Source organism: Fistularia commersonii, chromosome 5 (genome assembly GCF_037954325.1).
Source record: "Fistularia commersonii isolate RoL2024-O1a breed Wild chromosome 5, RoL_Fcom_v1.0, whole genome shotgun sequence".
Lineage (NCBI taxonomy): Eukaryota > Metazoa > Chordata > Actinopteri > Syngnathiformes > Fistulariidae > Fistularia > Fistularia commersonii.
The window spans coordinates 1,941,498-1,955,383 of NC_141288.1; the positions used below are offsets into that span (position 1 = coordinate 1,941,498).

General features: G+C 50.5%; 1 protein-coding gene across 2 annotated transcripts in view; it reads right to left on the bottom strand.

The window, feature by feature from the left end:
• Positions 1–13,162, bottom strand: part of lhfpl3 (LHFPL tetraspan subfamily member 3) — a 30,104-nt gene extending 16,942 nt beyond the window's left edge. For both annotated transcript variants that reach the window (XR_015106123.1, XM_086146352.1), the window contains exon 1: positions 12,244–13,162. Coding sequence is in view for 1 of the 2 variants with exons in the window: in XM_086146352.1 (XP_086002478.1) it covers positions 12,244–12,679 (436 nt within the window). In the remaining variant the exon portion in view is untranslated. The remainder of the gene's footprint in view (positions 1–12,243) is intronic.
• Positions 13,163–13,886: the final 724 nt, after the last annotated feature.

The window sequence follows — 13,886 nt, forward strand, 5'->3', positions numbered from 1 at the left end:
GGGCGGGACCCTGGGCTGTTTTCATTTAACAGCCTCGTCTTATTAAACGGGATTATTAAATGATGACGCCGCCTGAACAAGCCCACCGACTACCGCGAGTCTACATCCGTTTCTTGGCCGACTGGAAATCACCGGGGACGATAAAGAGACATGAAACCTCTCTCGGGCGGAGACGAGTTCTGGAAGGGGTGCAGCCGTTTGTCGGATGGGAAAGTTCTCGGAATTCATCCCATGGGGGAGTGAGTGCAGCTGGAGCAGAAGAGATATTGAAAGCCGCTCTGAGAAGCTCAAAGACAAACCCCCTGGTGACGTATCCTCAGATGTTCACGTTTTCGCCCGTTTACGTTTCAGTTAACTGGGGATCCCTGGTTGGTCTTTGATGCCAGAGATGACCCTCGGTTGTGCAAAGAGGAGCTCCATGGCTGCGAAGCATCTCTGCGGCACCAAGAAGGAAGTCCTCCGACTGGAGTCCATGAAGTACTCATCTGTGAGCTCAAGGGTACTGTGGCTCCATAACTGTCCCACCTCCAAGGAACTTCTGGAAAGAGTACCCTACGATTTTGGTTGCTTGAGCACTTCTGGGTGGACTGACGGGAGGTCTGGTGAAGAGCCAGAGGCCTTACATCTGTCCAGAATGACCTGGATGGCCCCTTTGGCACTGTGCAGACCTTTTACAGTTCCTAGAACTTTTTAGGCTGTTTCTTGGTGCTTCAGACAGCAGAGCAACCAGGGACCATGGACCTCAGTTCCAAGAACCATCTTAGCTTCTACTCCACAGCATGGTCTTCTTACAGTTCCATAGGAACTCATGTAACTTTGGCAATTGGTGGAACTCAGAAGCCACGCTCACAAATGGATACTTCTTCCAACTGCCGAGTGCCATTTTAAGAAACTCTGGTGGTCACTGGGCAGCTGTTCGCTCGCAACGAAATGAACATAATGCCGAAAGAAACGGAGTGACGAGGAGGTCCGAGGTTTCCTGGACAGAAGATGTTCTCCTGTGAGCCCCGAGAACCCAAGATTTTGTCCAAAATAAGTTAGCTAATGGCTAAAGGGGTTGCAAGGAGAAGATAAAAACACTCCAACCCATCTGATAGTCTGTGAATTATTCCATGAACGCTGCAGAAGCTTCCAAGTCCACGCTGTCCGTGTCGTCTTTTTTGGGAACGCAGAACTAAAAGGTTCCCCTGGAGGAGGCTACTTCCTGGAACCCTCCTGTCGGAAAGCGCCTGTTGCCATGGCTTCCTCGCAGAGCAGATGTCGAGTTTGCCAGAGTCTTCGCAAAATAGATCCGGACAGTCTTGGACGTGAAGTGGAACAGCGATGAAGGCTGCTCACGCCAAGCATTTCAACTTCTTCTTCCTTTTCTGTCTTTCCTCCTGGCAGTTACATGACGAGCGACAAGCTCCTATCTTGGAAAGCAGAGAGCTGGTCAGCTTTCGAGCGTTTCTCCTGCCAAGACGGAAACAGCCCACGGACGCGCTGGCGAATTCTCCTTCGCTGCCATTTGCCGAGCGCGTCTTCAGCAGGAACGTGAACAAGAACGAGCGCCTGTGTTTTTTCACTTCTGCGAACCCCAGGAATCGACGGGTGTACATGTTTTGAGCCGCCGGCTGAACAGCAGCGCTCTGCGTTTTGAATGACAACATAAGTAGGCCGTCTATTAACCTGATTACACCTGCGGGTCGGTGCGGAGACGAGGCGACATCAAATCCCTGGTGTAATTCTGCCGCCATGGAGGGATTTCCTGCCCAGACTCAAACATCCCAGCCGAGGCTGGAGCGGCATTTCGTGTTCCTCCCCGCAGGGTCGGACTCCGAGGGGTTCCTCGGGGTTCTCACACCTCAGGAGCTTCTTTGGAGACCCTAAATTGTCCAGATGTGGACCAAACACCTCTAAAATGAAATGAATGAGATTTAAAAACAAAAAAAAAAGGGGGATATTTCCCTGTTGCGCCTGCACATGTTCTCCACAAAGCTCCTTTTGAATGCTTGAGGCGAATAAAAGCATCTCTGACGGCGAGCGCGGCTCCGCAACATCTGCAGAGCGTCCTTGAAGGCCACTGCCGGCGCTGAAGATGTTTTCTCTCATTTCTCCGTCTCAGAAGAGCCGCTGCTTATCTAGTTATCTATTCATGTGTCTTCCGGGTCGACCCCCGAAAACCCCAATGGCGACTTAATGGACGCCGTTTCTAATGGCGCTAATTAGAAGGATCTCCACCATCTCCAGGATCTCTACCAGGAGCCCGCCGTCCCCTCTCTCACACACACACACGAATTAGCATCTTCTTGAATCGTCAAGAATACGGCGGGCGATTCAAGCTAGCAGGTGGAGCTACATACCTAGCGTAGCATTTGTTTTCGTTGTGGGCTCTTTGAAAGGTGTGTGTGTGTGTGCGATGTTGTTGCATGTTCTGGGAGGTTCTGCAGCCCGTGTGTGACCCGTGAGCTCGCCGCCGTGCCGTCACATCTCATCAGGCTCCGCCTCCCGGCGATGTCCTCCTTTTTAACCTGGCGACGGGAAACTTCTAAAGAGCTTTCCGCCGGTTGGGATTAAACGTGTCGCCGGAGGAAGTGGGCGGCGGCCGTGACGGATTAAGTAGGTGACGGCGAACAGCGGCCCGTGAGATTCTATCACCCCTGGCGGCGCCGCTAATGGCGTGCCGACCTTTCCGCATTTCCAGACGCGGCGGCCGACGCAGCGGCATGAAGAAACCCATCTGGTTGCCGCTCATCAGCAAAAAATTTCATCGAGGATCTTCATTCTTATTCGGTACAAGCCGGGTTTGCTGTTTGCGGTTTTGTCGTAGCTCATCTATTGGTTGCTGGTTGTTACGTCACCATGGAGACCAGAAGACGTGCGATCAATTCAAATAGGTTTGAGCCGCCAGATGAGGAGCGACTCTAGACCTCCAAACCCTTCTACCTTCTACCGATATCATCGTTCTTCCAAACATCTCAGTCCGATGGACCGATCCTCTCCATCCTGCACATCTTCATCTCTTCTACCTGCACCTTTTCGCCGCTCTTGTTTCCCCTTTCAGTCTTGCGGGATCTTATTATTTGTGTTTTTTTTCCTGCGTTCCCTTGTTGTGACCCAGAAGACACGCTGGGTTTCAGGCTTCCTGCCACTTCTGTCCTGATTATGGTTATTATTACATAATCCAGGTGACAGGGGACGCCACGGCGAAGCAGGAATTCAGTAATAAGCCTGGAGGTGTTATTTCGGAGCCTCCTTCTCGTCCTTGGAGACAGCGGGGGGTGTTTTCCGCTCCCTTGGGGTTCGGCTTACGCTTCTCCAGATTAGAACTGTCTCCTGGCGGGGGATTTGTCACTGATCCCCCCCCCCCCCGCCACCCCCATGCGGCGAGGAGGCTAGTTTGGAGCCGGGAGCGTCTCCCACGGCGCCGGATGTGAAACCGGAGTGGCGTGTGATTGCACGGGCGCCGCCCTCTCACCTGGATGAATATATCTCGGATTAAACCTAATCCGGACCGGCCGAGGCTCAAAAGGTTTTCTCCAGATAAGCGTCTTTTCTGTTTTTCCGAGAGCCGGGGGAGGGATCCAAATTAGAAGCCCGGCGACGTCCGCAGACGTCCCGGGAGGAACCTCGTTATCTCCCCGTCAGCCGCCATCGGCCCCCCCCCCTCCCGTCGTCACGCCGCCAATTTAGAAAATGCCGGCGGTCTCCCCCGAACCCCGGCGCTGCTCCCTTCCTGACAGCGAGAGAAAGCCGGTCGATCTCATGAAATATTAAAGCAAGTTCCTCCTGGCAAACACTGCGAGAACCAGGGCTGCAGGCGGCCTTGCAGGAAACACACGTCTTCTTGTTTGGTTTTAAGGGACGCCGCCGCCGCCGCCGCCGCTTCACGCCATCCGTCCACCGCCGCCCGCGACCGATCGGGTCCCCTGTAGAGATGACGTCACGCTTTTCTCAGGTGCAGAAGGCGACCGCACCTGCTTCCACGCCGCCGCTCAGGGAAACTGGTTAGCATCTAAATCAGTTTGGAGGTGGAAACCAAAAGCGAGACGTTTCGGGGGGTTCGGACGACGGATTTAAATCGGACTATGTTCGGGAACCAAAATGTTGGCGAACCCAATCCAAGTTTCCTACCGGAGTCACTGCAAACCCCACTGATCCGTTCTCCAGACCCCAAATCACGCTTTTGAAAAAACTTTTTATGAGTTAATGTGCGGCAAAAATACAGATGGAAGATAATGTTAATTATTGCTGCGTTTCTGTTGTTCTTGATTTTCTTGCCAGCACTTGTACTCAGCATTTACTTTGCTAAATCAGCAAAAGTAAAGCCTTCTGGCATACGACACCCTAGCGAATGCTAACACTGACAGACAGCTAACACTCGCTGTCTGTCATTCCAAACTAGCTTTGCTCTGTTAGCCACATCAGTCGTCTTTAGTGCGTCTTTGTCCTTCAGGATGGTACAGATGTTTGACTCAGCCGACACCAACAACGCTCTCACCTTTAGCTATTATTTCCTTTATCAGATCCTCTGTCATTCTGAGCTCCTTCTTAACGCCGCTATGACTAGCGCTTTTAACGTTTTGGGAGCCGTAATGAGGCTAGCTTAGGAAAAACCAGGAGAACACAACGATGAACGATGTAAACAGCGTGGAATTCCACGCCAGCTTCTCCTACGCTACGACGACACAACGTGGAAAGTTTGTTTGTGTGTGCGTTCCTGCACCGAGGCTTCCAAATTTGATGGAAAACGCCCGGCTTCGACTGTATATCTCTAAATGTGGCCCTGTGAAGGTTCCAGGGTGAACGCCACCTCTCGCCCGATGTGGACTGAGATAGGCTCCGCCCCCTTTCTATCCCAGATCGCAGGCTAAGCGTTCCAGACGGACGAATGGACGAAACGTAAAAGGGTCAAAGGTTAAATTCGCCGTCAAACATCTGGTCGGATTCTGTTTCCGAAAGTTTTCCGACGAAGCCCGTCGCCGCAGTGCAGCATTTCTGTCTGGGTAAACAAAGAGTCACCTCTCCGTCACCTCGCCGCGACGCTTCCCGTGTCATGTTTGGTCCCGTCGGTTTCGCCCGTGCATGTAAATCTTCCCCGCGCCGTCAATAAACACCCCCGTTATTTCCACTCGCCGACGCAACCTGAACAGAAGCGCGTTCGTCTGTCGGCGCGTAATTATCCCTCCCCGAGCCTTTTGAAAAACAGGGACTCCGGGTGTCACTTTCATTTGCTCGGCGGCCCCGACAGTCGCCTCCATCTCGGATAATCTCCGTCTCTCCGCCGCCGCCACGTCCCCGCGACCCCGCAATCAGAGCTGTCAGTCACACTTAAGGCTCTAAATACCTCGCCGCTCGCCGATCAGACGCGTCGCTCGTTCAGACGGGCCGCCGTCGCCCCCGGAGACCCATCTGTCCATCACCCGTCGCTTTCTTTCTGTCTTTTTTTTTTTTTTTTTTTTTTCAAAGGTAAACTCATCACCGCTTCGCGCCGTGACATGTTATCAATCGGCGAGCGCCTCCGGGAGCGGGGACCTTCGCAACATCAGGCCCACGTTTGCCAAAATCACTCACGTCGGACGAGAACGTTTCAGAGGAGCCAGATGGAATTAGTTGGGTTTTTTTTTTTTTAATTCAGGAGAAACAAAGCGGAGTGGTTTCAGCCTCAGCGAGAAGGTTCCAGGTTGGATTCCCACAGGAGGGAGTTTTCTGTGTGGGGTTCCCATGTTCTCCCCGTGTCTACTCGGGTTCCTCAGGGTTCTCCGGGTTCCTCTCAAAGTCCAGGAACATCCAGGATGTTCATTGGAGACCCTGAATTGTGTCAATGAAAGGGTGAACGGTTGTATGTCTCTATTTCAAGCGGTCAGGGGAGGCAGGAGAAGCCGTGCCTCACTTGCCAATCTTGGAAAGAAAAACATGTTCAATTAAATGGTTCTGTTCATCAGTAATTTGCAAGGCAAGGGTATTTTTTATTCAAAATGGCTGGATTTTCATATTTACTCCTTGAATTCTGAGAAGAGACGTGCGCTGAGGCCACGGACCGTTTAGCCTCAATGTAGATTACGCAATGACGGCATGCTCTGCATTAAGACCATATTACTGTCGCTATTAAAATGTTTAAACACTTTTGCTAGATGAACTATATTGTTTTTTTTATGGCAACAACTGTATGTGTGCTAGTTTCTTGTGCTGAGCGATCATAAAACAGCTGCCAAAAGCCACTAAGTGAGGCAGGCAGTTCCCCTGCCTCACAGTAGGGGGCGCTCCTGATTCCAGGGATTCTTCTCGCGACTCCTAGACTTGAAGAAGCTCCTCTGAAGTGTTCATATGTTTGTAAATCTGATTGTGATGAAGTCAGTGCCTCACCAGCCGTGAACCTCGACGCACGACACTGATTTCAAGCTAGTCCAAAAGAAAAAAAAAAAAAAAAAAAAACAGAAAAAAATTATTGAAATGAGAATGTTCTGAGTGGCTTATACTTGCTGACAGCTCCCGGCTGTGGCGATATAACCTTGTCATGGAGTTTTTAGGGTGCACGGGTTGGTTACAGTAGTTTACCGGTGCTGGTCGCTACTCATTTAGCAGAAAGCAGCGTAAATCTGGGGGTGTCGGGTGACAGCTGGGTTTCACATCACACTGATGGATGGGGGGGGGGGGGGGTCTTTACCGCGCAAGTCAAATCCATAAATTCTCCATAAAGTGGCTGCAGCAGACAGATCCCCCCCCTTCGCCTTGCAGACAAAAATGAGGGAAACGCTGCGCCCTTTCCGATTCCTCCAAAAAGAGCGAGTTCCTCGGAGACCAGAGCTTCGCCGATGAAACAGTCGTCGAGCGTCAATGTCAGACAACCCCCGCCTCCCCTCGCCGCCCCGGCGGTGGCAGATTTGTAGGCCGCTGGCAGGCCGATATGACGACCTCCGGCGTCCGGCCTGGCCGCCGCCGCCGCAGCATCTTGGACGAAAACGACGGCCATAAAACACCTCGCACCTTTACATCACCCGAACCGCCGTCCACGCCGCCAGTGTGTGTGTGTGAAGGGTTTACTCTCAGGCTGACATCTCCATCGGCATTTCCACGTGCGAATGAGATGGAGATGTCCGGGGCGGCGGACTCCGGGTCTCACTCGGGTTCGTTACCACGCCAACGTGAAGCATCCAACCGCCGGTGTGTCCACCCATTTCCTTCGTTTGTATTCCCAGAGCGCCGCCGTGCCTCCTTCGCATTCACGCGCACGTTCACGCTCTTGACGCCGCCGCCGTCGCCGCTCCTCAGAACCAATTAAGGGAGTCGTGTCCTCCTCGCCGACATTTCGATAAAAAGCCCGGGGAGGTATTGATTGATTGACTGATCGGTTCACCCTGTGCATATTTTAGCATATTTTAAATAAATTCATGGATTTTGTGTGTCTGTGTATCCGTCACCATCGACGTGCCACCTTGAAGCGCATTTTAAGAGGATTTTTTTTTTTTTTTTTAAACGTGCGTGCTATTTAAAATCGAACGGAAAGGAAAAACCGGAAGGTTTTGTGCGCCGGGTTTCTTTCCCTCGCCGTTTCTGAGTTCTAAACCGTTTACTCCACCGTTACAATCCCCATTAGCTAAAGGAGGAGATCCACTTTGCTAATCCTCTCAGAATTGGTCTGCCGTTTGGATCCTCCTCTCGTCTCCGGCTGGATTTCCCGTTCGGCCACGATTCCCCGCTCGCTTCCCCTCCCTTCCCCTACCGACTCCTCCCGTCGCTTCAGCGTCTTCAAGCGGGAGAAGAAAGAAACCAGAAGTAAAAAGAAGGGTTACATCACCGCAAAGCCTTTTCCGGTTCTTCATCACACGTGTTATGGGATCAGACCACAGGTGATGTCATCAGCTTACAGCTTTAGATCAGGAACTAGCCTGCAAAAGTGCACGCCTCCCGTTCATTCATTCATTCATTCAGCCACACGGCGAGAAGGTTGGATTCCCCCAGAGGGCCTTTCTGTGTGGAGCCTCCATGTTCTCCTGTGTCTACATAGGGGTTCCTCAGGGTTCTCCTGGTTCCTCCCGCAGTCCAAACACATGCAGGAGGTTCAGTGGAGATGCTACGTTGTCCAGACGTGTGAATGCTGCATGTCATGTATGGAAGTGGAAAATGAAGGAACGAAACGTAGCTCAACATGCTAAAGATGCCGCAGTGCATTTGTTCATATTTACTGTAAATTCCGGGCGAAAAGACGCTACTTTTTCCACACGCTTTGAACGCTGCGGCTTTTTAATTCCTCTTCCCTCAGCCGCAGGGAATCTTCAATCTTTGTAGTTACAGTTTACAGTTAAGACAATTCTTCCTCCTTTCTACTATTATCTATTACTGTTATGTTTTTTACTTGAAACTCTGGCACAACAATTTCCTTTGGGATAAATAAAGTTGTTCTCATCTCATTATCTCATCCTAAACAACAACGCGGCTAGTATGTTTTTTTTTTTTTTGGGAGGGGCGAACAAGCTTCACGCCGCCAAAACATTTAGCAAGATAAAGATCACTTGGAGTTGACGGACTTTTCCTTGTGTTATTTATTATCCATCTTTTTCACTGACCGCGTTGCAGGCATCGTTTTGAAAAAAATAATTTCCAGTATGTATGTGTGGATGTTACCAGAATGTATTTAATTCGACGTTTACAAAAAATGTGTGTAAATAGCTCATGTTACAACGTGGACGTATACAGGACTGTCTCAGAGAATTAGAATATTGTGATAAAGTTCTTTATCTTCTGTAATGTAATTACAAAAACAAAAATGTCATACATTCTGGATTAATTACAAATCAACTGAAATATTGCAAGCCTGTTATTATTCTAATATTACTGATTATGGCCTACATCTGAAGAAAACTCAAAATCCTATCTCAAAATATTAGAATATCATGAAAGAGCAATTTTTGTTTTTTTAATTGCATTACAGAAGATAAAGAACTTTATCACAATATTCTAATTTTCTGAGACAGTCCTGTATATATGTAAACATATATTTGTTTAGTTATTTTCAGCCGGTGTTGCTTATATTCAGGTGCGCTCGACAGTAGCAGGGGACGCCTTCGGGGTCGTAATATTAGTCGGAAAAGTATCACTGCGTTTCGAAGCGAGCGGTTTGTGAGGGGAAAAGAATATATACGTTGTTTTACGACATAACACGCTGTATATTTCCCAAATGTACTACGCGACCTCGTGCCCTCGAGCCACCAAACGTCAAATCATGAAAAGTAGGAGCGGCGAGTCCACAGCCCATTAATGGCAAGAAAAAGCAGAAAATAGTGTGTGTGTGTGTGTGTGTGTGTGTGTGTGTGTGTGCGCCAATCCACCAGCCCGGAGAGACCATGTGACCTGATCAAAGGCTCCGTGTGCAGCTCACTAAATGGACTGTGTGATGAAGATGTGCACGAGTGCCCCAACACACACACACACACACACACACACACACAGTATTTCCAGCCCGTTCACGTTGCTTCCTGGGAGGAGCCGAGCGCCTGAACACACCGCGTTCCCTCTCATGATTAACGTTCCCTTCCTGCCTTCGTCCGACGGGCATCCCATAATATTCAAAAACCGTTTTTGAATATTTACATCACCATTTCCGTTCAGGCGACACATCACAATTTTCTCTTATTCTAGATAAAAAGCGACACAGACGGTCTCAGGTTGGAAACGTTTCCCAGCCGTGTGAATGAGAGGGTGAATAATTGAATGTTGTGAATGAGAGGATGAACGGTTGTAAATCAGTATTTGATCAGAAAATGAGTTTCTGAATGTGTGTTTAATGTTTGAATGAGAGGGTGAATTATTTTTCAGAAAGTCCAACGGTTGCCGGGTAGAAGACTCTCAAACCAGAGGTCCCCCATCTTTCTTGGTACAAATGATATTTTTTTCATGAGACCTTCCGGATCTTATTTTGAAAAACGACTGTTTTTCAGAGCTTCAGATGAAATACTGTGAACTGACTGAAGTTTTTTATGATTTCAGCCCCCACGGTAGAAAAAAAAGGTCGGGGACCGCTGTCTTAAACAACTGACGCTCATTCTCCTCTTTTTTTTTTCTGCGTCGCACGCTCATATTTCCAATCATATTTACACTATCGTTATTTCTCATCAATCTCCATCTAAATGCACCGCAGACGGCAAAGGGAGAATTTCACTGTATGACGGAAATGCACGTGACAAGAAACAGCATGACAGCATGAATGGTTGTGTGTCTTAATATAATGTTTGAATGTGTTTATGTCTCAGTATGGGGCCCTGTGATTGGTCCAGGGTGAACCCGCCTTTGCAATAAACAACACGAGGAATGAATGAATGAATGAATGAAAATCCCAATGTATTTTTTAACATTTTCCGATTTCCCTCCTGTGTATCGGGTGTAAAATTACCCGCTGTTGTTTTTTTTTTTTTTTTCCAACCCGCCCTATTCACGGCTGACCTCCGAACGTGCCGGGCCTGCCTGGAGTCGGGCGAGGGGGGAAAAGTTCACGGGAAAACCGACAAACAAAAACAAAAAAAAAATCCGCCAGTCAGACGACACCTGACGGATGAAAGGGAGCGTCAGGGATTAGCGTGACGTCTTACTCGACTCGCAGCGCGAGCGGCGTTTCAAAATAAAGACCTCAGCTTTCAAACGTTCCCTGGATCATTGTCATTATCCGCCTCTCGCCGCCGCAGACGCGGCGAGATAGCGTCTCCGCGTATCTCGTCCTGCTTTCCCAGACACAATGTGACGGTGATAAGCAGCACGTCCCAGTTCCACTTGACATCCCTTTTGAAGGTGCAAAATTGAATACCGCGCTCCCGAGCGTTGATATAATAACATCAGTCAGTCAGACGCCACATCCAGCGGCGTTATCGGGCGTCAGGTGTGCAGCCCGGCTGTCGCTCCCGACAAAACCCCGACATGTACGAGCGTGGAGCTTCTGGACGTTCGCTCCCCGGCGATAACCTGACACCGAAGCGCCCGGGTTAAAGGTCGGCGCATAGGCAGTTAGCGACGCGCTACGTCAAGCTTCGCCAAACCCTGACGCAAAAAAATTCCAACCGTCCACGAGTTCCCATCGCCGCCAACCGGTGCCATTTTGTAACGACGTCTTACCGCGATTCACGTTTCCAGAACCCAAACAGGTGTGGAAACGATTACAGTCGGCAAATCTGAAAGTAACCGCCGTTCATTAAACAATCAGGACATCCTGATTGCCAACTGAACTGACTTCCGACGGCGTGAAGCCCGTCGGGGATCGATCGGAGACGACGAACCGGCAAAAGAACATGGACGAACATCGGTATTGGAGGTTGTCCTCCGGTTCCGATCCATCGCTTGGACGCGAAACGCCCCCGATTGCTCCCGATCCCATTTTTTCCAAAATCCCGCAGGTCGTGACCTTGAATTCAAGGCTGCCGGATGATGCGGTCCTCCTTCTTAAAACAGATTTTTCAAAAAACACAGCAAACTGAGTCATTTGTTGAATGAGGAGTTGGTTTGAGCCAAAAAAAAAAAACGTTTTTGTCAACATTATTCTAAGACGCTGACGATGTAACACGCCGACCTGCGACGATTAGGGTGATTTCCTCCGTCCGCCCGTCCGTTCGCCAAACGACGTTCACGTGTCATCACAGCGTTCCAGCTTCGGAGGAAGAAAACCGCGGACGCTTTCACAACCCGAAGGACCTGAAATTCTCGGCGGGTTCGAGAGCCCGGGTTCTCCCCACGAGCGGAAACCATCCAGGGATGAGGCTTCTCCGAGGTGCTAATCGGCCGGTGGGGCTCGGGGTTGCCATGGTGATGCTAATTGATGCAAGACAGCGGGAGCAAAAGCCATCGCGTGGACGATCGCGGCGATTCCGAGGGGAGAAGAAAATCCATCAGCGTGTCGCCGTGACATTTATCACCTGAGCGCATCAACTAGCTTGAAGCGGATCAACCGATCGTTCTGGGAGGTCAATTTCAGGATGGATCTCCAATCTGAGCGCGTGAAAGGCAAAAATGTGATTCTTTCTTGTCAGGGTGAAGGAAAACCGGAGTTAAATACCCCCATCGGAAGTTAGCGAGGGATGGGAAACGAAGCGAAACCACCTAAAGTTGCCTAAGAGGTCAAAGCGAAAGAGGATTTCACCGTTTCCCCTGCAGCTGCTCGCTCCGCAACCTCCCGCATCTGCAGCCCGGAGAGGGAAACCATCTCAGGAGAAGCGGTGAAGCGCATCACAAGCGAGCGGAGTCACCTGGCGGACCCCCCCCACCTGTAGCCGGAGCTCCTACCTGCCGCCAGCTGCATCCAGCCGCAGATCTTGTACACCGTCCCGGTGCTGCAGAAGAAGAAGAGCGCGAAGCAGCTGATGCAGGTGAGGACCAGCACCATGGACATGCCGATGAAGAAGGAGGCGGCCTTGAAGGCGCCGGAGGGGATGCTGCTGAACTCGGTGAAGCTGCCCTGGCAGGTCAGGTCCCGGGACAGCCCGTTGCCGATGCAGTAGTGGAAGAGGCCGAAGTAGCCCGCCTGCGGGGTGTCCGCGCCGTCCCCGATCCAGTAAGGCTGGATGAAGCACACCACGTTGACTATGGCGAAGAGGATGGTGAAGATGGCCCACAGGACGCCGATGGCGCGGGAGTTGCGCACGTAGTTGGTCTGGTAGATCTTGGCAGCCTCGGAGGCGGGGAGCATGGTGGTGGCCGCGCCGGGGGCCCCGGGGACCATCCTCCGGTCCGGCTGCAGGAAGGCGGCTCGGTCCTCACGGCGCGCAACTCACATCCGCGGCCGTGTGCACAACTTCTCCCTCTCAACGCTCTTCGAGGTCGATTTTATTGACTTGATTTCTTTCTTCCCACCGCCTCGGTTGCAGTCACAGCGCCGAGCCGCCCAGAGCCGCTCGCCTGCAGCCTCCTCCGGCTTTTATTCATCACTCTGCAAAAACACGCCGTGCGCTCCGGAGCGGCAGCAGCAGAAGCAGCAGCAGCAGCAGCAGGAGGAGGAGGAGGAGGAGGAGGAAGAAGGGGAGGAGGAAGAGGAGGAGGAGGAGAGGCGAGCTTCCATTCACAGAACCGCACTCTTTGCATCCAATAGCGATTCGGAGAGGGAAAAAAAAAAAAAAAAGGTTTGCGTTCCACCCCGCAGCCGGCCGGTGTGCGTGGCGTGCGGGACTTCGCTGCACCGCGGACGGATCCGGAGTTGCAGGAGAGCCCGGGATATTAACCCACATCCCTTAATCCCACGCTGACGTAGCCCGTTTCGCCCCCCCCCCCCCCCCCCCCCCCCCTCCACACGCGTGAATCTCTAAACAGACGCCGTGGCGCTCGGCACACGCACAAACACGCACACACTCACACACACACACACACACGGCTACTCGTGTTGTTGCTGGATATGCACGGGTTAATACTCAGCATGGATTCAACTGCATTGGGCTTTCTAGGAGACAAATAAATTCCTATGATTATAACAATAATAATGGACAGCAATGGTAGTGGCATGTTATTTTCATTATTGATAATAATAATACATGCAGCAACAATGATGACGATGCTCCTACTACCATTACTACTACTACTACTACTACTTTTCTGTTTTCTACGATTTTCCACTACTAGAAAATCGTGACCCCGGTGTGGCTTTCTCTTAAAATCCTTGTTGAATTACAGTCCCTTATCTTCCTATATTCCCTCTGCAAAGGATAATAAGAGACATCCAAACTACAGGCTCGATAAAGGATTTCTATTTTCACTTCAAACTTTTGGGAAAGTTGAAGTGAGGACACCCTGCGTTTATCTTGATGAGTTTTACGTCTTGTCATTTTTAGATTAGCTGTCAACGTCTTAATCACAGTTTTCGTCTTGCCTCCATGGCCATCCATCATCTCAAAGATGTCAGCTATTTTTCTTGAAATAATTGGTTTTAAATTGGAATT